The 27,038-nt window shown below is 33.0% G+C and overlaps 3 protein-coding genes across 6 annotated transcripts; all 3 read left to right on the forward strand.

Moving 5' to 3' along the window:
- Positions 1-632: 632 nt before the first annotated feature.
- On the forward strand, positions 633-1,341 carry LOC125057227. Its single transcript, XM_047660784.1, has 2 exons — positions 633-856; positions 947-1,341. The coding sequence occupies exons 1-2, from the start codon at positions 762-764 to the stop codon at positions 1,248-1,250; spliced, it is 399 nt and encodes a 132-aa protein (XP_047516740.1). The 5' UTR covers positions 633-761; the 3' UTR covers positions 1,251-1,341.
- A 102-nt stretch (positions 1,342-1,443) lies between these two features.
- LOC125057226 (zinc finger protein 607-like) lies at positions 1,444-17,580 on the forward strand. Of its 4 annotated transcripts, none has more exons than XM_047660783.1 (15): positions 1,444-1,826; positions 3,664-3,799; positions 5,082-5,211; positions 6,404-6,508; positions 7,357-7,437; positions 8,401-8,421; positions 9,139-9,212; positions 9,783-9,905; positions 10,603-10,698; positions 11,133-11,283; positions 12,060-12,276; positions 12,553-12,719; positions 14,083-14,258; positions 14,560-14,761; positions 15,494-17,580. In XM_047660783.1, exons 2-14 carry the CDS (start codon positions 3,680-3,682, stop codon positions 14,749-14,751), a joined length of 1,653 nt encoding a protein of 550 aa, XP_047516739.1. In that variant the 5' UTR covers positions 1,444-1,826; positions 3,664-3,679; the 3' UTR covers positions 14,752-14,761; positions 15,494-17,580. The 4 variants fall into 4 exon arrangements, with proteins under 4 accessions (XP_047516739.1, XP_047516736.1, XP_047516737.1 ...); XM_047660780.1 differs by lacking the exon at positions 1,444-1,826 and adding an exon at positions 1,908-2,119; XM_047660779.1 differs by lacking the exon at positions 1,444-1,826 and adding an exon at positions 2,564-3,090.
- Positions 17,581-17,899: 319 nt separating this feature from the next.
- On the forward strand, positions 17,900-26,478 carry LOC125057518 (zinc finger protein with KRAB and SCAN domains 5-like). The gene is made up of 10 exons (XM_047661264.1): positions 17,900-18,026; positions 18,240-18,525; positions 18,895-19,023; positions 19,429-19,572; positions 21,193-21,368; positions 21,703-21,904; positions 22,273-22,369; positions 23,183-23,376; positions 24,334-24,437; positions 24,867-26,478. Exons 2-10 carry the CDS (start codon positions 18,240-18,242, stop codon positions 24,897-24,899), a joined length of 1,365 nt encoding a protein of 454 aa, XP_047517220.1. The 5' UTR covers positions 17,900-18,026; the 3' UTR covers positions 24,900-26,478.
- Positions 26,479-27,038: the final 560 nt, after the last annotated feature.

A 27,038-nucleotide genomic window follows, 5' to 3' on the forward strand; every position in this document is an offset into this window, starting at 1 on the left:
TTAACGTTGCAGATTTGACCATATTCGTTTATATAAACTAACGGCCCTTAATTAGCAAGGGGCATTGTAAAGTATAGAGAGCCTACACTGAGAAGTTAAGTTAAGAGAGATTTTTTATGTTTTTGCTTTTAAATGTTTTGGACGAGACCCTATTTCTGAAATGTTATGACCGAAAAAGGCAAAATGTGTAATTATCCTACTGGGCTTTAAAAAATATTTAGAAGCAATGACTCTAGTTTATTTTAGTGAATTGATTTCGTATTTTCCCTTTTTTTAACGTGAAAAGAAGAAATTTGTCCGTTGATGATTTTACTCGATATAACACAAGAACGCCATCTTTACCTGAAATTCCTCACAACATTTACATCAAGCGACATAGACATTACCCTGATTTGTTAAACCATCAATAGATGTCTCTTTTTTCTTCGACAAAATATTTAATATTATGAGTAACCAGATATTTTTGCTGTTTCATTTAGGAATAGACATGCCAATCAAGGCATGTCTATTCCTAAATTATTAGAATCAGAAATAGTATCTATTCAAAATACTATGCAGTATGTTTTCGATTTTCAAAACTTGAAAATGACAGCAGCAAGACATTTACATATGTCACGTTGAAATTGTAAAGTGTATTGTCAAAAGTCAAAACAAAAAGTGCAACAGCTGCGCCCCTCTGCATTGTGCACAAATTTTGTTACATTTTATTAAACTTATACTTTAGTTTTGCTTGTATCAATAACGTTTATTGCCATAATCAGATGACTTTTGTAAAAGCGCCTTCTAGTACTGCTCCTTGGACTACAGTCATAGAAAGTAATGGAAACTTAATAAACAGAACTATGACAGAAAATAGGTAATGCTAAATATACATAATTGAAGTCAATACTCATTATCAGCTGTTATGCATACAAATTTATAACATTAATATACTATTGTATTTCAGAAAACGATCTCGTGAAGATGACACATGTGATTTTATGCCATTATCGAAACGAATAAATAATTTGCATATCAACAATAATATAAATAATGCACTACCACATCAGACACAACTTGACTCTAGTCAACTAATTCAAGTTGAAAACAGCTGTATTCCTTCTCCAAGTTCTTCCTCGGATTCAGATAGAAGGCCCAGTTATGATCCCGGGCTGAATTCTAATCAAAGCAATTATTACTATGAAAACAAATTGCTATTTGAACTACATTTAGAGAGAATACAAAGAACTGGGCAGCAGTTTCCGTTTTAATAATAGGTTTTAATAGGTTATTTGTAAGTTTGCTACCTGTATTTGTTGTTTAGTGTATTAATTGTATGTCATTATATTATTTTAAAACTTACAATACAGTATGAATCATCCTTGTGCCCTGTTATAATAAAAATAACTAAATTATTTGAAAGCAAAAACCAATCACAAGAAAGAAATAGTCCATATTAGGATAATGGCTAAATAGTATCTTGTTTTGATAATGGCTTTAAACTTTATTTTTCTAATATAAAATACTAGCCTTATACAATGTTTCTTCAAGAAAATTATAACAATTTTATAACTTTAAATTGCTTATTTAAATATTAAGTATAATCTATGCTCCTTATTGGCCAATCACGAATCAATTTGAATTATTTGACTCACTCTATATGCTAGCGCCGCCTGGCGATGGAATTTCATATCAAAAAACAGTATGGCGGCCTGCATATAATGTTGTAGACTGGAGTGACGATGTTTACGTGAATTTGTGTGAAAAAATATTGAGTACAACAGTACGTTTGTGTTTGAGCTATTGGGAACAGCGAAAAAAAACAACTTAAGAAAAGTCACCCAAAGGTATGTTTTGTATTATTAATATTTGTTGCTAACTTTTGAGTATCCGTGACCTTATTTCGAAAGCGGTACATTGATATACCGTTAGACGGGGCGCGTGGCCGTCCCTGAGTGATACCGCAAGAGTGTCGTGAGTTCGAGAGGGCCGCGCAACCCCTCCTCTCGCGTTTTTCCTGGCAGTGGTGGAAGGAGTCGGGAGCGGGAGTGCGCTTGGTTTACAGCCGGTATTTGGAGGGGATCCTACGGTTGGTGGGGATGCGTATCGAGATGGACACGCAATCGGGTCGAAGGAATTGGTAGGTTGGTAGGGGTTAACAACCTTCCATCACTATGTTCCGCCCACCATCATATGGTTTTCAAAATTGTGAATGAAAATCTCTTGAGATGTCAATACTGAATACATAATTGCGTAACTAATGAAGCTTTTGATTTGCGTTTCCTTTGTCTATTGTAATAACTTACAAAAGTTACTTATTTGTAAGTTATTTTGATGGATGAATAGAATATAAACTTACATTTAAAACAATTGTTTAATAGTAAAACATGACCTTGAATTTAATTATTTACTCTGTAATGTAAGGAATAACAATTGTTATCAAGGCTAACTTTGTCTAGCTTGGGCTGTCCTTAATAAATAAAGTGTTAATTCCTTTCACTTTAAATAACTGTATGGCAATGGTTTATTTCATGCCTCAATTTGACTAGTGTCAATTATTTATTTCTAAACTTTGTTTATTTATTAATATTTAAGATATAAGACCTACATATTGAACTTAACATTTATAAATCAAATGCCTAAAATAAAACTATTATATCTATCAATGAAATACATTGATATACATCTATTTGTTCACACAACTATTCTACAACGTCTTGCATGTACATACTCAAGCACATCTAAATGTGTTGTGAAAGTACAGCAAAGAGAAAGTGAGCATCACATTAACTTGAACACATCGTCTGTATATGTGGTACCTAGCCGACCGGTTGTATCAAGCCAGTACAAAAAACTTTCTTTAACCCACTTTCGTATTCTCGCGATGATCTTTTGCCATTCACCGTCGTTTCGCCTCCAGTGTGCTTAGTTTGGTAGTCAACAGTGGTGTGGCCCTACCATCATAACATCCCTGTGTAATCCCAATTGGTGGTGGGATATTTTTGTGGGGGTATTCGAGAAGTGGGATATTGCGTTTCTTCCGCGGCCGTGCCGTGTAATTGGTGCAATGTGTGATATGCAAAATATGCCCACACAAGATGATGGCTCGTGGTATGGATTTTTTTAGAATTTCTCAAAACCAAAATCATATAATGTTCTAAGAAGTTTAAACGGAAGTGCTATAGCTATTAATAAGTTAATTATTGGCTGGCTCATACTTGGAAAGCAGTTTATTCTTGTATTTCCTTGTTAATTTATATAATTTTAGATTATATAAATAGTTTTTGATAGTGGTCTCTGGTTACTCAGCTTGTCTGTCTGTTTAATGCCTTTACCTACCATTTTTTCAGTATAAACCGTAGGAACAAAATATTTTAAAATAAAAGATAATATAGAAGTGTGGTCCCACAAATGTTTCATGAATACTCTAAAATTGCCACAGCATTTACAACAAATACAGTTTTTGTTGTACATCCTATATTATAATTATTAAAGAATATTAAATACTATACACATAGAAAACAATGTTTTTTAACAATTTCATGTTCAAAAGTCATATGTCGAAGCTATCTAACTTAAAAAAAACCTTTTTATACCTCATACTAAAGGAGATTTTAAGTTAAAGTTTTCAAGTTGAATTGTTGAATGATACTTTTTCCTTACTATTATATATGCTTTTTTCAGTGACGAAGATTCCGAGATGAATTGGAATGCAGCATTTTCAGCCATGGGTGGTGGCACACATTTTGTAACAACAGGTGGCCAACTGCCTGTCACTAAAATACAAGAGAATCCTAATAATGGAACTCAGCTGTCACAGGTAATTTGAGACTGACAGTACCTAAATATTTTTAATTCTTTTTTAGATTTATTTAGCCATATTAACTTAATATCACAGAACAGAAGTATAAGAAACATATGTATCTCTTTAAAACAGCTAGTAAATTCGAAATCACATCTTTAATTGTTTTTGTGAAAACAAAGGAAACAAGACCTGCCTGTCTGCCTAATAGCACACTATTTATTAATCTATATCACAAAATAAATGCCATTTGTTTATACATTCCACTCATGCTAAATCAGGGCATGTGGCTAGGAATATAACGCTGTTAGATAACAACATAAATTTTATAATTTGAAGTTGTTAAGCTAGGAGATGGTCCATGGACATTAAGTAGTAGCCCTATTGTGTCTCATTGGCATTAGTTGTTTAAATATAAAATGCCTGACTTCTGCACATATTGGTACTTACTTCATTAACTAACTTTAAATAAGTTCACCATATTATGTTTCTTGATATTATTATTATTGTAATGGATGTGAGACCGCCTCTGTGGCTAGTGGTTGACTCACAAGACATACCCTGATGTTTTTTGTCTAATTCCCCGAGTAACAATTGTTTTGGGTTTAATGGAAGATCCTTAAACAAATCGCAATGAAACAGTAGCGAAATTTGCTTGCTTTATCAATAGATTACAGGACCTAAAACATAATTTCAATGGTAGACTAAAATATCAAATGTGTTAGGAACTTTCACTTGCATACTGGTTTCACTGTCTTAGCTCTAACAACAATAGTGATAATACTTATGCAATCTGTTTAGAGAAAACAGGCCTTATTGTGTTAAGCATTTTATTTATTAGATTTTAACTTTCAGGGTCTGTTTCACAATGTATGGATAAAGCACTAAATAGCTATGCATGCAACACATAAATTATTTGGAAGATAAATTGTGCTATTTGTCACTTCATCGGTCTCATAACTTATGATGGACTTTATATGTATTATGTTATTACGCTAATGTAATAGCGCTATCTGACAGTAACGCAACAATAGTGTTTATCCTACCAATAAGTAATAAATAGCTAATTTGGAACTTATGTAGAACTTATCTGTACATTGTGAAACAGACCTTAAGACTAGACAAATATATTTTTACTACATTCATGTTAAAATTATGGTTTTGAATAGGACAGACATTTTTAATATATTTTAAATCTTCAATAAACTTTTTAATATAAATATATTGTTTAATTTGGAAGGCACTATAGGTTAATCATACTCTTCTTGGTTGTTCTTTAATGCAGAATTCTATGTTTCAGGTGGTGGGCATGGTTGGAGGAGTAAATATGGGAGAAGGCGTACAATATGTTCGCGCACTAGACGGCACTCAATTGCAGACCACACCACAGCTGATTTCTGTACCCATAACTCTTCCTGGGATGAAACCAGGTAAAATTACATATTACTAATCTTTTATATTAAGCACATAAACCGGCTGATTACCACTTTACAATATTATTTAAGATAGGAAATATTGTAGCATTTCAAATAAAACGAAGTAAATTTGACGACAATACATACAATAACAATGTAATTCAAAATTCAAATTCAAAAATCATTTAATCATATAGGTAACAAAATGTACACTTATGATCGTCAAAAAAAAGAAATGGACATGAAATGCTTCTAACTTTACATTTAGTTAGCCAGTTCTCAAATCAAGGGCGTAGAACGGAAGAGAAGAACTGGCAACAAACTCTCCGCCACTCTTTTTATACACTTATTAATTTATTAATTTAACCTCTAGTGAGATATCGGATAGGGTGTTAAAAGAACTTAAACTTTTTCTGAGTCTGTATTGTAAACTTAGTATCACGATTTATTAACATTTACTTATTTATTGGATTGTGTAGGATCATCTGTGTACGAAGTTTAATTCAAATCGTTTAAGCCAGTTTTGCAAGAACCTTAAACTTGGCTTCGATATTTGTATACACTCATTGCAAATATGATGATCAATCTATGAAGTACCACTTAACCTTAATGAAGATTTTATAATCACACTTACAAGGTTGATTGACTCAATGCAATTATTAAATAAAATAATGTAACTTGAGGAAAATATTTTATATTTGCAAATCATACTATATTGAGAAAAGCGTTTATATAAAGCGTAGTGGGGCAGATGGATTTCTGTTTCATAATTAAATTTATTTTTAGGTAAGGTATTTATTTGCCTGACGTCGCGTCTGGCATTACTATGAATATGGGAGCGTTCAAGTATTACGTCACGCAATCTTTGGAGATTTTTGACCCCCTATGTAACGCGCCGTAACGTTTTTCTGTACCCAAGTGTATAGTAAAACGTTTCGTGACCACCTAGTCACTCTTTATACCTAGAAGTTACTATTATGTGGTGTATAGTATTGGAAAGTCGAAAATAATATTAACAATAATACGTAATTCAAACCCCGCTCCGCATCGTAACGTTTTATAATAACCCCCCCCTCCAAAATTCGTTACGTAATACTTGAGCACTCCCTATTGTGCATATAAAAGTCCTATTTGATAATCGCACGTTAACACACTATTGTGTTAAATAATTCACTTGACTGAATTATTAATATTATATTCCTCTTAGGTGACCCACAACCAACAGTTCAGATCCAAGTATTGGCACCGAGTTTGATACAGCAACCTCAACCCAAATATCAAATGCAGATACCTATGCAGAGTTTTCAACAAGGTAATTACAATCAATCATTAAAACTCAACCTTTTTTATTGTATTTCAGTAGGTAAAGGGCGTCATTTTTGGTCTAATTGCTCCTTTTAACTAAAGCACTCGTCGGTCTCTTTTCAGCCTTAACACAATTTGACAGAAAGAGTGTAATTCAATTGAGATTTTTATTATAAATTAGGAGCCATAGTCTAAACTTTATATAACGACACTTAAGTCGTGCCTATTTTGACGTTACAAAGAGTTGCCGTTAAATGGAAAGAAAAATCTGTATTAGAAAAATAAAGTTTATTCAGACTAGTGTTAGTAATTACATAAAAACAGTTCATTTGAACGCTTTTGAATTGTCTGTTATTTTTGTGCTGTATCAGTAGGAAGGTTTTTACTTATTTAATTCATATCTTGCGATATTGAGGCTTCTTTGTGATAAAGCATTGCATGCGCCATTTGTATAAAAAAAGAACGGATTTTTTTGAAAGTTCGGTACGTATGACGAGTACCGTCAGTCGAGTTTATTTCTCGCTAGGACAATAAAGCGACAAAACAACGTACGTAGTTTTAACTGATTTCGGCAACTTAAAAACTACTTTTTAGTATTTAATTGTTGTCGTTATTAGGGGTGGGTGAATGCCATGTATCATTGTATGGAAGACAAGCTAAACCAACCAAAGCCAAATGATTGCGACGCTTTAGGGGGTGTGTCGTTAAATCGATGGAAATTACATGGAGTTTACACTCCAATTCTTTTGTGAAGTCGCGAAGATGTTTTCATGGTATAGCATTATCATAATTTTTATATGTACAGTTGTTACATAAGATACATTTTATGAGTTTAATAGTTAATACAATGTACAGGGGGTGCCGTTCTCACTGTGGCGTATCCGGAAGCGAATGATAGCGGCGGCATACAGCTAATAAGAAACGGCTTGACTGACGGTTTGTTGCAATTCACTATATGCAAATATTCGTTAATAATACTAATTGTTTAGACTTTTATGGTATGACATCGCATGTGAAAGTTGATGGTTTTTAAACAGACGAAAAACAGATTTATCGTCATGCATGCTGTATATTGAGATATAAATAAATTTCAGTTTTGAATTAATTTTAAACTAAATATTTATAGAAAACCAGCTGACCCGGCAAACGTTGTTTTGCCATGTATATTATTTCTAGGAAACATTTTTTAGTTTTTTATATTAAGGGGTTGATCGTAGAGGGGTGCAAATTAAGGGTTGTATTTGTTTTTGTATGTTGTATCATAAAAAAAATTGTCTAAAAAATAAAAAAAATGTGGTGGACACCCCTTATCACTCAGGGGTTTGAAAGATAGATAGTAGCCGATTCTCAGACTTACTGAATATGCATAAAAAAATCATAAGAATCGGTCGAGCCGTTTCGCAGGAGTATGGGAACGAACATTGTGACACGAGAATTTTATATATTAGATTGAAATATTTTGCGCCAGTGCAGTGACACATAACAAATGCACACTTATATACAAGTATTTAAAGTATAAGACTGAAGTTTTAAAATGATACCAGCACAATTAGATAATTATTTTTATAAAAAAATCAACATAACAAGCTTATATATTTACTTCAAGTAAAGAATTAGCTAGTAATATAAAAACTGAAATGAAAATACACTTTTGTTGGATTACAATACTATACCTACCACATTTTAACAACTGTATCTTATTTTAATATTTATTTTTCGATTTTCAAGTAAAAGTGTATTTAAATGTTTCTTGATTAAATAGCAGGTTTGAACTAGGCCTATGCTTTTGACCAAATTTGGTACATAATATGCTAATGTAGAGGGGATAATAATTTAAATATTATGTACTAATGATTTACTGAACTTTTTGTAAATATATAATTTTATTCCCTTGTTCAGGTACCTACAGGATAAGACCAGGTGAATATTGTTATATTATGTATTAACATATGTGTGCGTTTTAATATTGTGCTTCATATTAACATGACTAACATTTCGCCTTACATATTTATTAAATATATAGTAAAAAAAAATATTGTAAATAAGACATTGTGGTATTTTCAAATTTCTCTCAAAACACTACATCTTTTAATATTTCACTTTACTATGTCAGTGTGTAATTACACGTCATAGAGATTTAGTATTTAAGGTGGCAACACTGGGATATAAATTTATTACCCTTAGTCTTAACTAACTGTGACTAAAATGTCAAACTGTTGAGTATAGCATAGAGATCTGTCAAATGATTTTTTGTATATAATTTGATATATTTGTAGTTTTTGAACACAATAATTTAAATATGGATAAAAGATTATATATTTATTTTATTACTATTACTTTCACTATTAGTTTTTTAAAATAAATATATAAGCTCCAAACGTTAGGTGAAAGTGATCCAGAGTTCAGAAATAGACAAATTTTTTTTATAAAGATTATATTTTAATTAACAAGTAATTCGTTTATTTTACTTTTCATATCAAGTACCTTCAACTCTTTGTCGTAAGGTTCAATTCCATGCGCAATTAATATTGCTCTTGTTTTGACATTGATAGACCTCAGTACTCTGCATTAAATAATCACCATTATTAATTTACTATGAGATTATTGTCTCCGAATAACACTACATGTATATTTCAGGCTTGCAAGTGGTTGCTGCTCTGCCACAGGACATGCAATTCATGCAAGGCAATAAGGATCAAGTGCAACAACAGGTAATTTTATATTATTTATTTATAGGCGAGGTTTGGTTGGCAAGAAGCACTTTTTAGTTATTTTGCTACTAAGTATGTGCCAATAGAATAATTCTCCAATTGGTTATTGGGTTATTTCTGCGTCTATTTAATTGTCATATGTACAAGTATAATCATACGTTCGGGCCATTCATAAAAGACGTCACACTAAAATCAGCTTTTTTGACCCCCTCCCCATAGATATCTTTTATAACGAACATATAAATAATAAATAATATTTCTGATAATAAGATAAGATAAACGGCGAACGTCACGTTGCCGTATACCCCCCGTCCCCCCTTGTCACATCTTGTAACACTCACCCAGACCCCTCTCCTCCCCTTGTATGCGAACGTATTTTATGAACGGCCCCTTTATGAATAAAAGTACTCATTCAAATAAGTGGTGTGATGATTCTCATCATGATGTTACGTGAAATAAGTTTTAACCCGAAATCATTCCCCGGCAATAGTAAACCCCCCCCCCCAACTTTGCACTCAAAGTTTAAACCATGAAGTCCACAATTATTATATTATCAGATTTCAATTACAGATGTATCTGACGCAAAACCAGCAAATTGTGATCAACAATCCAGAAGATGTGAAGCCCATCATCAACACGAGTAACAATAATAATGAAGGGGACATTGTCATCAAGGAAGAGGAATGTGATGATGTAAGTTTCTTAGACACTTATTTTGTGGCCTTTTAACTTTTAATTATCATGATTACTTGGCTCTGTAACCCTCGATCTTCTGCTTGGTTAGAAATACTTTTTTACATTTTCACTTAATATACAAGGACCGAGCAGTGGTCTAGTCACTCAAACATATTTCGTTAAAAAAAAAGAGTGTGTACTTATGTACACGCGTTAGAAGTTATACTTCTTTGGCGTATGGAAAAAAATATAACTAAAATGCAGTAGTAATTAACGATGCAAATAAATTATACATACCGACAATTAACCTTAAACCCAATATATATATTATATTTATAGATATACTAATAAATAATAAATTATTAGTAAATACTATCACCGTCGTATATGAAATTGATTTAATAAAAACACCAAAATAATATTTATTTATTTACACTGTTTAATTGTACTGTTACGAAACACATGTTCTAAATACATATAAAAATACTAGAATGTACGACTTGAACATAGTTATTATCGATTTTCATGCCACCTAGAACTAACTTTACGATGTAGAATTTAGGTGTCGGTGTGCATCGTAAAAATTCACTCTAATCATTTCATTCATTTCTCCATCGCGCCAAAAGAAGTATAACTTCAAAAAAATGGTTCTTTAATAAAGTCAGTTTATCTACTAGATTTATTAATTACATAAAATTAAACTTATTTCTTTCAGGACGACTCCCATAGCACTCAGAATAGTGATCGACCACAAGATATTTTTATGTCACATTCGGATATTGTGAAATATGTTTATTCATTACCAGGCCAGGTAATTCAACATTAAGTTACTATAGTAATGAAACTATGATTAGTTTTTATAAGTTATTTGATGTATTTTTTTTAAATTTGAATATGCAATTTTTTTATTTAATTTTCCAAAGATTTAAGTTTTAACATCATTGTTTTGTCTTTGTTGCCATATTTGTTATTAAATACCATTTTAGAAATAAATACTATAAAAGTTAAGTCCCGTAAAGGTCCATGGTCAACAGTACAAATACCTTTTGTGTCTTCAATCGAAGGTTTTTCTCGCGAAAGTTTTTATATCTAAAAACTTGGTCAATTCAAAATTGTGTCCAAGTTAGTTTAAATGAAAAAAAAAACTTACAAAATAGATTTCAATGTGTTACATACAAATAAACCATATCATACACACCACATCAGTACCACATCAATATTAAAAATTGTGGTAATTTTTGACAGCAAACACAAGGGCTGCCAGTTTCTCTACAACAATTTTTACGCCTCAATCCCACCGAAGTCAAAAAGAATGTAGAAAAAATGGAAACAGAGGTCACAATCATCAATGAAACCACCTGTGAACCAGTTGGAAATGATGAAATCCTTTTGGAAGGTAATTTTTAAAATTGTTTTAGGTTAAATATAACAAGTATTTAAAAATACAGTGTACACTCTTTATAACGTCATTCGTTATAACGTACACCTCTATATAACGTAAAAATGAGATAAAACTCAATCTAATATATAAAATTCTCGTGTCACAGTTTTCGTTGCCATACTCCTCCGAAACGGCTTGACCGATTTTGATGAAATTTTTTGTGCTTATCCGGTATCTATGAGAATCGGCCAACATCTATTTTTCATCCCCCTAAATGTTAGGGGTAGTCCACCCCTAAATTTTTTAATTTATTTTTTAGACAAAATTTTTAATTTCTATTTTTTTAAAAGCTATTTTTACAGCATTAAAAAATACATACAACCCCTAACTTTCACCCCTCTACGATCAACCCCTATTTTTTTATTGTAAATGATAAACATGGCAAAACGACGTTTGCCCGGTCAGCTAGTATCGTATAAAATTGCCTTGAAATTCGTTATAAAGAGTTTACATTGTATTGTAATATATGAGAAAGAGGAATAATAATTATTAAATATAAGTAAATACATTTAAAGTTAAAGTATGATCTCGAAGAAATTTGTCGTTATTTAAAGAAATTCTAGTAGTTTTCAGTATTTTTGTCAGTACTTAAAACAATACTTTAACTAGAAATTCGAATTAGAATACAAAATCTGTGACAATTATTGATGTGTAATGAAACTGAATTGCACAAACTTACGGGCTAAAGTTTTAAACCTTTATAGTAAAATCCATGGTAATAATAATTTCAGATACTCGTACAAAGAAAAAGAAGAAATACAAGAAAAAACCACCCCGTCCCGTTAGGCCAAAGCCCGGTCAGGTCATAATCGCGACGGCTGCGGACGGGTCACCCATCTTTTGTTGCCCCGAGTGTCAGAATGCTTACCCTGACAAGGATCAACTTGAGATGCACTTAAGTGTCCACCAGATTGAACGGCGGTTTATTTGCGGGATATGTGGAGCTGGGTATGTATTTGATTCTTATATGAATTGCTTAATTTTGTATGTTTGTGCTTAAATTTCCTCTGTTTTATTACAGAGGAAAAATCTTTGAATTTCACTCCAATTTCTATAACACTGCCGGCACCGGTACCCTTTAACTTTGTCGATAGCGATTCCGACGTGTTTCTATGTAACACTTCCAAAATCTGTAGCGTTGATACAAAAAGTCGAAAGATCGAAATCGCTATTTGGAGTTATGGAGCACGGGCCCTGTTACCAAAATATTAATAAATTTTTCAGGTTGAAGCGAAAAGAACACTTGGAGCGTCATAAACTTGGCCACAATCCCGAAAGACCTTACGTGTGCGGCGTTTGTGGGAAGGGCTTCAAAAGAAGGGAACATCTGAATCTGCATGTGGTCATTCATTCGGGAGTCAAGAGCGAACGATGTGGGGAATGCGGGAAAGGTTGGTCAAGTTGTATAATAGTTTTATAACATTTTGACGTGATAACGGGTCGGGTGACATGTTCAGAAACTTGTGTCACACCAAAACCTCACGAGCGCGATCGCAGGTATAACGAGAGAGAGACGGACCGATCTCCCGTCTCATCTCGAGCGCTGCCAGTCATTCCGTGAATGTATGAAGAGAAATGTATATCATAGTCGAATAAGTAAACTTGTCATTTTACACCCGAAATTTATCATCAAAAGTGTGAATAAAACGATAGATGTAATTTAAAATTTGAAAAAATTGTTATCTTCATTAATTCCTTACTTCCCAAAAACTTATATCACCAATGAGACGTTATCACGTAAACATCTCGATCGTAAACCTACTTTACAAACAACCAATATTTTTTTTAGTTAAAATTTTGTCTATGTTTGCTGTAAATAAATAAAGAAATAGTTCTTTTTTAAATTTCTTTATTTTACAAAATAATATAATATAATCACAATATGTTACATTAGAAAACACGGGGACATTCATACTATATAACTCAAAATTGAAATAATTCTTGAGTGTCTTTATCACTTACAAGTGATAAATATATAGAGCATAGTTATATTTTGCAAATATGTAATGATGACTTTGTAGTTTCGTTTGTGCATAAACCATGATTTCTTTATAAATAATATTTACTAATTATTCATTTCCTCGTACATTTGCACTACTGGCATACAATGTATTACACCGAAACAATAATTTTTGTTGGGTGTTTATAAATTAATATATACACATTTTTTAACCTCGAGGGTTATTCTATGTTTGATTGTGATTATCTGTGGTAGCACTTAAACGACCGTTCGTGACCCGATGCTTTTAAAGAAAAAAAATCGGTTGTCTGTAAAGTCGGTTTACTGACGATAGTTGAACGTGACAACGTCACAAAAAAATATTGATGGGATGGTTGCATTTAAAAAAAAAAAAAAATTATTTGTTTGATAGGTATTTTGTATGGATATAGAGAAGGAAGTAAATGGAAATCACAATTGAATTGATCAAGTTACATTTATTAGTACGCATAAATACAATTATGTCAATTTAAATGGAACGCCTCAGAGCGAGGTAACGCCTCAGAACGAGGTAACACCGCATGAGTCATGTTTTTTCGTGCGTGCAGCCGGCTCCATCGAATTATAAGACGTTGTCACGTCAAAAAGTTGATCAGAGATCTCTTTGTTAACTACGTCAGAAACCTTTTACTAAGCTACTCGAATGATATAGCTTAAACATTGTCAAGGGTTATTTATAATAAAAACTTTAAGTAATTTAATATTTTTTAATATAATATTTTCTTAAGCAGTACCTAATTAGGTTATTTGTTTAGGATTCTACCGCAAAGATCACCTTCGCAAACATACGCGTTCTCACGAAACCAAACGTGCAAAAGACGAGGCCAAAGAGGAAGGCAATAGTGAATTGTTTGGATATGAAGTCAAACAGAAAGCCGTCAGTGTCAGTCCCGGAAACGGAAATACGATACTGCCTGAGATTACTATACATGTGAGTGACCCATGCTTTGTTTATGGAATAATTTTTAATTAATATTAATTTAGTAAATTGTTTTTAAGAATTTTTTTTAAAGAAAGAACATTGTATTAACACACATAGAAAGAACACACTTGGTTTTAGATGCCACAGAAAATATATCAATAAATAAAAATATATAAATAATCAATAAAAACTATTCACAGAACATGAAAAAGAGTTATTTTAAAAGTAGTTTTACGTAAATACGCACTTTTCTCTATTAATGAACTATATTTAAAAATTTCGTATTTAATTGTAACTATATTTTACTTAGGTACCGACAAGTGCGAACGTGCAAACGCCCGTACAAATTAACATACCCCAGCATGTGATGTCGTCCCTGGCTGCGGCCCAGAGATCCGGAGGCGATGGGGAAAGTGGGATTGGTGAAAACAGTCCCAATGTGAACAATGGTCCAATATGCACAGAGGCCCAATTAGACGCCATATTGGCCCAGCATACGTGACATGAGACTGGTATGTCATATAATAATATTGTTAGCGGACTAACGCCATCTTGTAGCAGAAACCTATATAAAGCGTGGCAACACCGGCGTTGACTCACTTTTATTTCGAGACTTCGTGCGGAACGGACGTGTTACTAACCTAACCTCAGTAGATTTTAAAAGTCTAAAGTACCTACACGTTCTAATCTTTTGTGTTAACTAATAATATATTTCATTAATATTTTAAACCAAACTTTTGCGTCGATATATTTTGCTATAGTTGAAGGGAAATAGGCTTTCTGTTACGATTTTTATTACGACTTGTACGATTCATGAGATGTTTTAGAATCAACAGTGCGTAAGGAATTTATTTTTTGTCAAAGGATATAATAACACTTCCTGAAGGTGTAGTTCCCTAAATACTAGAAATGTTTCATTTGAGATGAAATTTGACTTAATGTAAACTATACTAAAAAGCACGTGCACATATGCACGCACATATATTTACATTTGAATATGTAGTTTAGGTTCCTATGTTAATAAAAATAATTGTAAATAGGTTTCCGGATATTAAAATTTTCCTGAGTAATCATTGTAAAGCCTATTGATATCAAAAATATGGTTTTATTCCGCATTTTTGCATTACTGTGTATGAAACTACCTTTATAGCAACAAAATGAGCCTAGAACTTTAATCATATCGGTTCGCACTAGATTTGCTTTTGACAATTCTATGACATAAAATGTATTTATTCACTTTTCAGATAAAGAAAGTAACTCCGACGTCAGCGAGTGAGTGACGTAGTACCTGTGAAGCGTTTCCATGGAAACGCTATTTAGTTAAGTCACAATCTGCGGATGTAGAAAAAACAGGGCTATTAAAGCTTTTTCTGAACTGGACGGATAATTTCTAGCAATTGTAGTTACAGAATAAAATTGTTCGACTTTTTTAACTATAAGTCATCATAAGCTTACTATAAACATTAATTAGTTAGTGATTGTTTAGTCCTTACTTTGCTTAAATTGTTATAAGATTCAACTAATTGACGCTTATAGTACGTTTCTGACTTCTTAAAAATTATAGAATTAACACAGTTTAGTTATAACATTCTTATATTTTTTTAAACCAGTGTTACGTTTGCAGAATTTGTAATATAAGATGAAATGAATACTCCACTTTAGGTTATTTCTAATTAAGGTAAATCGTGATTTTATAGTGTATATTTAGGTAAGGAAAATGAAAACTGTTGACGTACTAGACGCGTTATTTTCCGAATTTCAAACACCTTATTTAAAGGTTTTGATTGAGGTTAAGTTATACCTTCCTAAGGAACTACCTTGTGTATTTATAATATTTTGGCACAAAAAGCTCTAGCCAAAATTACTAAAACTTGCTAGCTGACTCAAACAGAAACATTTTTTGTTCGTGAGTTGGTAATAGTTCGCCTGACTTATGCTAAGTGTGAGATTAAGAGGCGAGACTTTGCGCTACGAATAACTAACGAATTTGTCAACGTACGTATATGAGGACGTATACGCGTCTGGTACATCACGCTATGAGCAAGAAATATCACAGTGGAATTGATTCCATTATCCGTTTTCACAAACTTTTAAACCATTTATGCACCAAATAAATTTTTTTATGAGATTGACAACAAATACACAAAGAATATAGATATACTTACCATTACCAACTTGGCTACTCTGAAGATATGATGCCAAATGAGACAAATAATATTTGATTGAAAATATTTCTCTTGTGCTTGTTTGCTCCAGAACAAATGCTTATTCCCTTATATTTAGCAGGTCTTTGGCGTCCTAAGTTAATTCCCTTTCTTTATACGTGGCGCCGCTAAAGTAGTACATACAATATTTTAAATACATCATATCGTGTTAAATTAATTGTGCATAAAAAAAGCTTTTATGTATCTCATACATTCTCCGTCCATTTGTATTTTTTATTTGACAGTCCCCCTTGTCTACAGTATTCAAGAACAAAGAGATTTTTAATTAAGAGAATATATATAAAATATCTCAGGCGGGTTATAAAAACACGTAAGTGATGTATTTTCTGGGTGCCATTCAAAATATCGCCTTTAAACCGGTTCCAATGCAGTTATTTCGGAAAAAATAAATAATGTATTTTTATGTAATATTGAGTGTACTTGTAAAAAACTACTATTATGTTGTTTTGTTTTCATTGGCCTTCTCTTAGCTAAATATGGCGAACTCTTGCCGCAATTAGTGCTAGATCGCAGTTGTGAAATTGACTTTTGTCCTAGATTTCACATTTGTGTACCGCTACAAACTTATCTCTCACGGTGGTTGAACTAAAGTTTTTTTCAATACGTCGGCGCACCCACACGCTATCGAAAGAGATATGATTGTAGGTGGAGACAAAAATAGCTTGCCTAAAGATTTTCCGATCGGAAAGTGCATGCCATTCGTAAATCAATCATAGTTATATTTTCACATGCGTGAAAATTGGTTGCATTCATCACAATCAGCTTTAACATATTTAAATATATTTTTGTACTTAAGTTTGCATGAAACTGTTGCTTAGATAACCACCAAGGTGCTCTAATGTACTGAATATTTTCGTTTGTAAGTTGTAAATTTTTAGTATATTTAGTGATTCCATTAGACCTAATTTCATAATTGAGTTTTTTAGAAAATTGTCTAAATCGAATATTTTTTGTACCTTTTTTACCAGTTAAGAGTATACTTTAAATCATGTAGTTAAAAGTATTATAAATGTTAAGGTGCGATGAACTTTAGTTGATCCCTTTGTACTTTTTGTATGAAACTTATTTATTAATGAGAATCAAGAATAAAGTTGCTGATTTTTTAATTGTTTTTTTATTACATACCTTCTACCTTAATACTCTGAAGTTTTTAATCATGCCCGTGTATATTATCTTGAAAACAATATCAGTTTACAAATACCATTTTTGAAACCAGCTGTGTTACTCATTTCTTCAGGACGATAGAGATAAAGTACACGCGTGTGCGAGGAAGTGATGGCTGGAATGTAAGACACAGTGTCGCAACCTCGTGCATAGAAGTTAGGGGTGGACTTTCCCATCCCCTCAACCATTCATTGAGTTAAAGGTAAATTAGACCCCACACACGTTGTCGTTGGGTGGCAGCCCCTCGCCTAGTGGCTTAGCCGTCCTACACGCATGCCTACTCACCTGCGCATCATGTCTGCGCACCCCGCCATTCCGATTCCTCTATATTTCACCTACGTTCGACTATTAAAACTATGTGAAAATCCTCAACGGAGTCCCAAACAAGGTAAGCGTTCCTTTATAGTAAAAAAATAACCCGCAAATCGGCACCGCTCGCCTGGGGCGTTGTGGGGCTGAATGATGGTGTGGGAGCGCGTAAAAATAAAGCGTTTGGAAATGCGATTGGGGTGAGGCAGAATGGCGGGGGTTGATCGCCCTATGGGGCAACACCCTTCATAAGTTACCTTGCACGCTGCGTTTACGATGGCCGTGTTTTCAGATGAATTTCGCTCCGTTCACGGGGCACATTCCGTCGGGTACGGGATTGCCCACCATACAACAGTTTGCGGCAAAGTTCGGCTACGAGGGTGGGGGAAGTGTGGTTAACAGTGGGAGTATGGTGCAGGAAAGAAGTTATCAGGCTCCCGGCGTTCAGTTCACTGTATCTCCTAATGGGGCCGTAGCTGTGGACGGCATGAAGTTCCGACAAGGAGAAAGTGTGGTCGTCATGAGCAACCCACAACAGGGAGCCGTCACACTTGCTGGGATCGGTACTATGCCGACTGGTACGCTATATATATATATGACATAAAAAGATATAAGTTTTTGTCATAAATATCATCTTAAAGCTATACCTAATATCGGTATAGATATTTCATTTTCGGTTAGTGCTCTTGACTGACGCACTTTCCGTAATTCTTGGAATTCATCCCGTAAAATATTTAATTTCACATCAAATGTCTAATTATAACAAGTTTTAAATTGAGATAGGCCAAACAATAATTTAATCCTTAGAAAAACTATAATCCGCTTCCATCTACGACGCATATTTATCTGAATCTCTACAAGGTAATCTTAAATAGGTTTTACCGAATCAAATACTGTTTTGCTCGTGTTCAATAACAGGTGTAAAGTAATAACTTCTTCATCAACAGTTAACGTCGGAAATATTGCTTACACCGGGCAGTATATTACTGAAGAACAACTTAAAGAGAGAGACAAACGGGAATATCGTGAGGAGTTGCAGCAAGATATCATGGCCACTATGATGCAACAGCAGCAAGGTTTGATTTTTATTACGTAATTTACGTTCATATTTAAGTATACAATTGTTTATCTCAGTTCCCGGCACAGAAATTGGCATGAGTAGTTAGACGTCCAGAAATCATTTATTAGTTATACTAAAAGGTTTTTCCTAATAAAAATGTATGTGCAAAATTATTCTTTGTATAAATTTTCTTCGTTATCTAGTCTAGAATTTCGAATCATTACTCCGACAGTATGGGGTCGGCAAACCAACTATCTTATGCTAAGCTCTTTTGTTTATCGAATCATTTGACTTATTTGAATAACCATTAAAACAACCTATATTTAAAAAAATAATCGGATTAAATATTACAAATATATTTCAAAGAATTATTTATTTTAATAAAATAGTGTTTTATAATTTAATGAATTTAACATTATAGTAACCCAAGCACCGCTCCAGCAAGGAACTCAGCAGCTCCTCGTTGTTCTGCACGAGCCAAAAGAGGCAGCCGCCCTCGCCCGCGCACTTAAGCAGGATGTTCGCCAAGATCGGACTGTTACTGCTGCACCAGCTGAGTTTATCAGTAAGAAGACATGATTTTTTTAATAATTAAAAGAGTGGCTGTATATATATTAGACCTACAGTGGTGAAAAAAAAATCAGTGGCGCTACAACCTCTTTAGGTCTTGGCCTCAGATTTCTGAATCTGTTTCATGATCATTTTTAAATCTAATAGGAAAGTAGGTGATCAGCCTCCAGTGCCTGACACACGCCGTCGACTTTTTGGGTCTAAGACATGTCGGTTTCCTTACGATGTTTTCCTTCACCGTTCGAGCAAATGTTAAATGCGCACATAGAAAGAAAGTCCATTGGTGCACAGCCGGGGATCGAACCTACGACCTCAGGCATGAGAGTCGCACGCTGAAGCCACTAGGCCAACACTGCTCGACAGTGGTGAACTCGTGCAATACACAAATTTTAATGTTGTATATGATTATACAATTATGTTTTTGGAATTGATATTATTTTATTGTATATTATATCTTCGCATTAATTGTGATTCATGAGTTTTTAGTTTGTTATTTTTTTCATGAGTTTTTATTTTAGATTATAGTTTTGTATTTGTATAAAACTACACATTTTTTTATTTTTGTTAATTTAGTTAGCACTTTTTGCATTTTCGTTTTCCTTACTAGGGAGTATACTAGTGGAGGCTAGAATAGATCGCTTGTTAGCGATAGCCGATAAGGCCGCCTTTTCCCTCCTTAGTAAATCATGTTATCTGATTGTATAATATGTACTATAATTGCAACAAAATTGTAATAAATAAATCTAAATATATAAATGAATTGCTTTTCGTTTGTCGCGCTTAAACTCGAGAATGGCTGGACCGATTTTTCTAATTATGTTCCTGCAATATTTGTGGAACTTTAGGGAAGGTTTTAAAAGGGTAGCATAAATAATAAGTAAAGAATAATACTAAAAACGACGATTAAATTTTGCAATAAAAACTGTTCCTAGCTATCAAATATTTCACTTTGATCTTTTGTGAAATAAAAAATTGTCACTCGGTTGTCTTATATCTTCACAAATTTGTGTTTCATAGCTATAGTCCGATCTCTTTAGTATGTTTTAAAAATGTTGTATTAAGTAACCTCAACGAAAATATATGTAGGTAGGTGATTCGAAATTCACCTTTTTATCTAGTAAATTAATCAATAATTATCAACACTTCAAATAGATTTGCAAGAAAGAATTGAGTAACGTTTAATGGGCACTACATTGTGTCATAAGAGTATTTCTTCGTTGCTGGCCAAGATTTTTTTTTTAAAGTCAATTCACACCAATTGACCGAGTCCCATGCTAAGCTGGTGAAGCTTGTGTTATGGGTACTAGGCAACGGATATACATACATATTATAGATAGATAGACATATAAATACATATTTAAACACCCAAGACCTAAGCACAACACCAAATGCTCATCACATCGATGTTCGTCTCAGCCGGGGATCGAACCCGGGACCCATAGATTCGCAGTCAGGGGAACTAACCACTAGACCAATGAGTCGTCATTGGTCTTTTTCCAGGAAACAAATTGATTGATTTTAAATGATAGCTTTAATAATTAAAATCTGTAGATTACAGGCCTAAACATAATCTTGAAAAATAATAAAATCAATATATAGCGACCATTATTTTTAGGTATCAGCGATATGTCAGATGGAACCTGGCAAACAATAGGAAGTGGAGTGGCGGACTACTTAGCAGCATTACCTCTGCCATTGCATCATTTACTAAAGTACTCAACACCTGATAAGAGAGATGAAACAAACATCGTAGCTACTGCGACTGCTCCTACTATCGCTACTTTGTCACAGGTCAGGTCTTTACAAAGCTGTCATTTTGGAACTTAAACCCACTTTTAGCTCTTACTACTTACGTGAATATTTGACATTGTGACTTATTAAGTAACGTCCAAAAAAATAACTAACCAACATACAAACGTATTTAAATTTTTTAATAAATAATATTTTTTTAAAAATGGCAAAACGTACTCTGTATGATAATTTCGTTTGTCAACTAACTAAAATAATTGAGGTTTGTCTTATAATGATGATATATAAAGATAGCGGATAGTACGCAACGGATGTATCATGCATGCATCTATGCATTTATGGTAATAATATTGGTGGCATGGATTATATATTTCAGATCGCTCCAAATAATGAGCACAGCGTGGTTGTACAGAATACAAATATAGTTCACACTGTGACCACGCACACGCAAGGAACGAATACCGTCGATACCAACTCACTCTACTACAGTAACGGAAGAAAGAAGAAAAAAAAGAAAGATATTCAAGTTAAGAAGCCGAGACCGAAGCCTGGGGAGATACGGATCACGACCGCTCTAGGTAAACTTAAGACGAGAGAGAGAGAGAGAGAGAGAGAGAGTAAATGAAATAAATTATTTCTGACATAAATGGATTCCCGACAAACCTTTTTTTTCACCTGTTATTTTTTTTGCTTTACAAGAGCGATTTGTTGATATTGTGCTTATAGCTTATGTCCTTCACTTAATAAAAATTACGTTTAACATATATAAGACATTTCAACATAGACAAATCTAAACTAATGTAAGAGCGGCTCACAACAGTAAGATAATTAGTAAGTTAAAATGGTTGATGAATCTATTTTACCGGAGTTTCTTAATACTTTATTATTACTATGTATTAGTTCCAACTATGTTTATATTGGTAAATGGTAGAATAATTGTTTCTAGATGGCAGCACGCTGTATTGCTGCCCGGAGTGTCACATGGCGTACCCTGAACGAGACCTCGTTGATCAACACCTTGTGGGACATACTATGGAGAGAAAGTAATTTATATTTTGTTATTTCCAAGCGATTACTGTTCACATTGTATAACATCATTTGTCAATTATTTAGCATCATAAAGTGTTTAAATTTAATCAATCAAGTCAATTGAAACTATAGTTATTGCTACACAAAACAACAAAAAACTTTAGAGGTGTCAAGGGACACCCGGATGGAACGAAATTCCTTTCGATTAATTTATATGTTAATTGGTATCATAACAGTAAAAAGTGTCGTTACAACTTTTGGTCTTAATTTATACCGTCTAGCCCCCTTTCGCAACGCTCGATAACTTCGTTCCAACAAGACTAATTTAGTTAAGTGATTCCAAAAATAATTTTCATTTCTTATCCCTACAAAAAAAGCCAACATCACGAGGTGTTCACAGGCGGTCACCCATCCAAGTACTGACCTCGCCCGACGTTGCTTAACTTCGGTGATCGGACGAGAACCGGTGTATTACAATAGCAAATAGCAAAAAAGTGTCGTGACAACTTTTTGTAAGAATTTTTTCCGTCTAGCCCCCTTTCACAACGGGCGATAAGGAACTTCGTTCCAAAAAATAATGACCAAAATAAAAGATAAAGTTTTAATTTGGCAAAGTCAAAAGTTGCATTTGCCAGTACAGTATAGTGAGTGGCAAAAGTCACCCTCAGATTAAGTGTCGAGATTTTCCGCCAAAAATTAACTGTCACATCCAATACGTTTTTCATATACCGGAGTCAAACTTAGCTATAAGTCTTGACTGTGAATCTTAGAAACTATTCTTTTGCCAAATTAAAAGCTTCATAGTAAACCTAGATTTTTGTTTTAAGGTTTATCTGTGACATTTGCAACGCGGCACTAAAACGCAAGGATCATTTAACGCGCCACAAGCAATCTCACAACGCGGAGAGGCCTCACGTCTGCTCGGTTTGTCTGAAGGCCTTCAAACGGAAAGAACAGCTGACTCTACACTTCATCATACATTCGGGCGAAAAACGACACATCTGCAACGAATGTGGGAAAGGTTAACAATTCAGTTATGGTATTCTATAAGGACATGTCTAAAGTGCTTTGCTTGTTTTTATTCAACTTGAAATTAAGTGCTTGTGTGACGATCCCACTGTAATGTCAGTGCGTGCTGCGATTTTATAATGTTGGCTGCTGATGGAGGCTAAACTTTTGTTTCTTTATTATAATCAATTGCTTCAAGGTGTCATAAAGCACTCGAATGTATATCGGATTTCGCTCGGTAAAGTAATCTATAACTCCGAAGGTATTGGCATTACGGAAAAAAGTTTAAGAACAAAATTTTTCATAATTAAAAGATCTACACTTCGATGATCGGTAAAATTTAATAAAATTGAATGGTTGGGGAGAAAACGACGAAAAATGAAAAAAAAAGTAAAATTTTTGCCTTGCGGGAGTAATAAGTTGAAAAATATTAATGTTATAAAAAAAGTTTCAAATAAAAAAGTTAGTAAATTTTGTTTGGAAAACAAAAGGTCTCTACAATTTTTCGCCTAACACTAACCATTCTCGAGATATCGAATTAAACGCGTTTCCATCGAAATGACCTTGAGCTGACCTCAGTACAACCCCTCAAATTGGAATTTATGCTCAGAATACAATACAGAATATAATTGATCCTTAAAATCCCCAAACTGTGTTCGCTCATGTTTATTTATTTCGTAATTTGACTGGACTAATTCACAAGCTGTCAAAACAATATTTTTATGAAGTTTGTATTCAGTTTTTGTTCAGCAACAAAGCAACTTCCTTTTTTAAATGTATACAATATAATCGGAATAAACTGTCCTATAATATTATTTACAAATTTTTACTGTTGAGTTGCAAATACAAATAAAGCTTTTATCCGAAAATCTTAAATCAAATCCTTTTTGTAGTTTTTTCTTGAGATAAATTTATCTTGTTATTTTAACGATGTTACTAGGTCACTAGACATTTAAAGTATATTTTACAGGTTTCTACCGTAAGGACCACTTACGAAAACACACGCGTTCACACATCGCTCGCCGAGTAAAGGCGGAGTTATCACAAGAAACAACCACGCCACCTCTCTCACAGGTTAATAAAAATTCTAGTATGTAGAGACTAACTATTTATATACAATAGATCAGCCTAATTGTATTTTTACTAAAGTAACCTTTCGTCGCTTTCTATCAAAATATGTTTACGCTGTGGTGAAAAGAGACAAAAGGTTATTTAGGTGAATATATTCTGTGTCTGATACATATAGTCGATTAAGGTATAAAACATCAGTTTCCTTACAATTACTACTATTATATTTTATATTACTAATAATATATATTACTACGTGAACCGCGATCAATTGCTCACAGAAAGATTCCAGAAAATTCCAGAAATATTATTTTAAAAATAAATATAGCAACATTTTTGACTTGGCAAACATTGTTCCTTATGTTTGTTTGCTGTTATGTTTTGTCAATTTGCTTAGAAATGTATGTACCTAATGTATTTTTTGATGTTTCATAGGTTGCGCCGGCGCCTCCTTTAGAGCCGTCTTGACAAGGTGCTATAGACGACTTCTGAAAATCATAATTATTATTAAACAGCAAAAACATTGCTATCGTACAACAGAGGTCTGAAGCGCCTGACCCTACTAATACATATGTAGTATTTGAATAGGCGTGCGACCTAATATTAATAATATTAACTGACCTATAATTATAATTAATAGTTCTAATTCTGATGTACAAGGACTAATCTAAACCAGAGTCGTAAAAAGTACAGGAAATAAGCTGTAGGCTTATGACGTAACTTTAATAGAAATTATTTAAAAATTTTAAATTCACGTTTGACTGAAGACATCAACGAATTTATTATTAGATGATGTCAAAAATCATTAAAATTATTTGAGATGGACGGTATCGGTCGAGTTTTACAGAATAACCCTACTAGTCGGAATAAACCAAACCATTTCGTTTAGATATACATGTCGCAGCCAACGAGTTTAATTAGCCGTTCAATTAATAGCCTAGCCTTTTAACTAAACGGCGCCGTTTAACTAGCGGCCTGCAAGATATTTAGCCGTAGCGTTTATTACAACGTTTAATAAACTGGCTGGATAATGCTTAGGCCATTCGTACGACAGAGTCATTATTTGGCAGAAATAAAAAAGATGAAACATTTGTCATCAAAATATATCTTTTGAAACTAAATTGCTTGAGTCAAATTCACATTATTATTGTCACTACACTCTTCCATTGTACTTGTTGTTTTTCATGAAACTTTGGAAAACACCATCAAAGTTGTGGTTTGCCGACGCCATATTGAGAGTTTGAGAGTGGCAGTAAGTGGAATTAGATAAAATTAACAGTCAACAGGCTAGGCAAGTAATGAAATGTCATCGATCCAAGTCATTTGCCTAGCTGTTTGAAGAACTGGCTGAACATCTTCCAGGCCGCTAGTTAAACGGCTAATTAGGCTTGTTGGCTGCAACATACATATAAAATTATCAAAGAAAGTTCTAGACTAATTTGAGGAACTGTACATCCGAATTAGAACAACATTCTATAGTTCGTGTAAGTTACGCTTAAATGTAGTAAAACAGACCAAATTCAAAATTGTCTTAACTTTTAAAGTTTAAAAATGTTATTAAATTGTTATTTTTGTTGATGTTTAGGAAAATTAATTAAATATTTGGCGAACAACTTTGTTTATGATCATTAAAATAAGAAATGATCAGATAATTCATTATCATATATGAATGATCAGAATTTAGTACAAAATGTTAGATATATGCGCCATTTACCAAGTTGAACAAATTTGAACGCCTTAACAATTTTTCTAGCAACGGCTTTGGTATAATATAATTCTTTTCTTGCCAAAAAAGGGTGGTTATAGAACCCTAATCCATAAATTTACTAAAAACCTCAAATAGCTAATGAATGGTTTTTCTAGTCTCGCGTCACTTGGTAAATCAATAATTCTTTAACTAATTGAGGTTCATAAATTCGTTATTAGAATGTAGTATATTTATAACATCTAATAATTTAAATTACCAATTTGTTGTAGAAAATTAGCTGCAATATATACTTATAACATATCTAGTGTTATTACGAATTAAATAAATATTATTCAAGTATGACTTGTTTTTTTTCCATAGCATAGTGACAAGGATTCTTCACTTAAAATTCAGTTTAAATTTTTCCTGCAAATCCGTACTCAAAGAACTAAGATTACCTATTTGCGAGTTTTAATTTTAATTAATGTTTTTTAGGGCAAATAATTAGCTTTCTGATCTTACTAACCCTTAGCAATTATTTTTTCTACTTAAATCAAATCCTGGGCGTGCGACAGTTAGGTTTATTGTGATTACAGTTAAAATCATGATTTAAACATACGAGTCGAGTTTTAGGGGATTGAATTAAGAGTATGATAGTTCCGTATTAACTCGTCAATCAAACAATTTTTAACTCCATATATTTATCTATCTCTCAATCAAAAAAGTCCAGCAAATAGTAAATTTTTAAGTGTGTATACTTCCCTGTAAAATTGAAATAAAACTTGGCTTTTATATATATCATGATTTATTTAAATAAAAATATATTACAATAAAACGTATGAGCGAACATTAAACTATCTTAGACTTACATAAAATATAAAAATTTTCATAATCTTATTAAGAAAACGTTATGTACAGAG

This window comes from Pieris napi, chromosome 16 (genome assembly GCF_905475465.1).
Source record: "Pieris napi chromosome 16, ilPieNapi1.2, whole genome shotgun sequence".
In the NCBI taxonomy this organism is placed as follows: Eukaryota; Metazoa; Arthropoda; class Insecta; order Lepidoptera; family Pieridae; genus Pieris; species Pieris napi.

Coding starts and splice junctions, on each gene's coding strand:
- LOC125057227 (XM_047660784.1), top strand. CDS start 762: ATGACTTTTGTAAAAGCGCCTTCTAGTACTGCTCCTTGGACTACAGTC. Junction 857..946: donor AGAACTATGACAGAAAATAG/GTAATGCTAAAT, acceptor ATTGTATTTCAG/AAAACGATCTCGTGAAGATG.
- LOC125057226 (XM_047660779.1), top strand. CDS start 3,047: ATGTGTGATATGCAAAATATGCCCACACAAGATGATGGCTCGTG. Junction 5,212..6,403: donor TCTTCCTGGGATGAAACCAG/GTAAAATTACAT, acceptor TATTCCTCTTAG/GTGACCCACAACCAACAGTT. Junction 14,259..14,559: donor TGCCTGAGATTACTATACAT/GTGAGTGACCCA, acceptor TATTTTACTTAG/GTACCGACAAGTGCGAACGT.
- LOC125057518 (XM_047661264.1), top strand. CDS start 18,240: ATGAATTTCGCTCCGTTCACGGGGCACATTCCGTCGGGTACGGGATTG. Junction 22,370..23,182: donor GGACATACTATGGAGAGAAA/GTAATTTATATT, acceptor TTTTGTTTTAAG/GTTTATCTGTGACATTTGCA. Junction 24,438..24,866: donor CCACGCCACCTCTCTCACAG/GTTAATAAAAAT, acceptor GATGTTTCATAG/GTTGCGCCGGCGCCTCCTTT.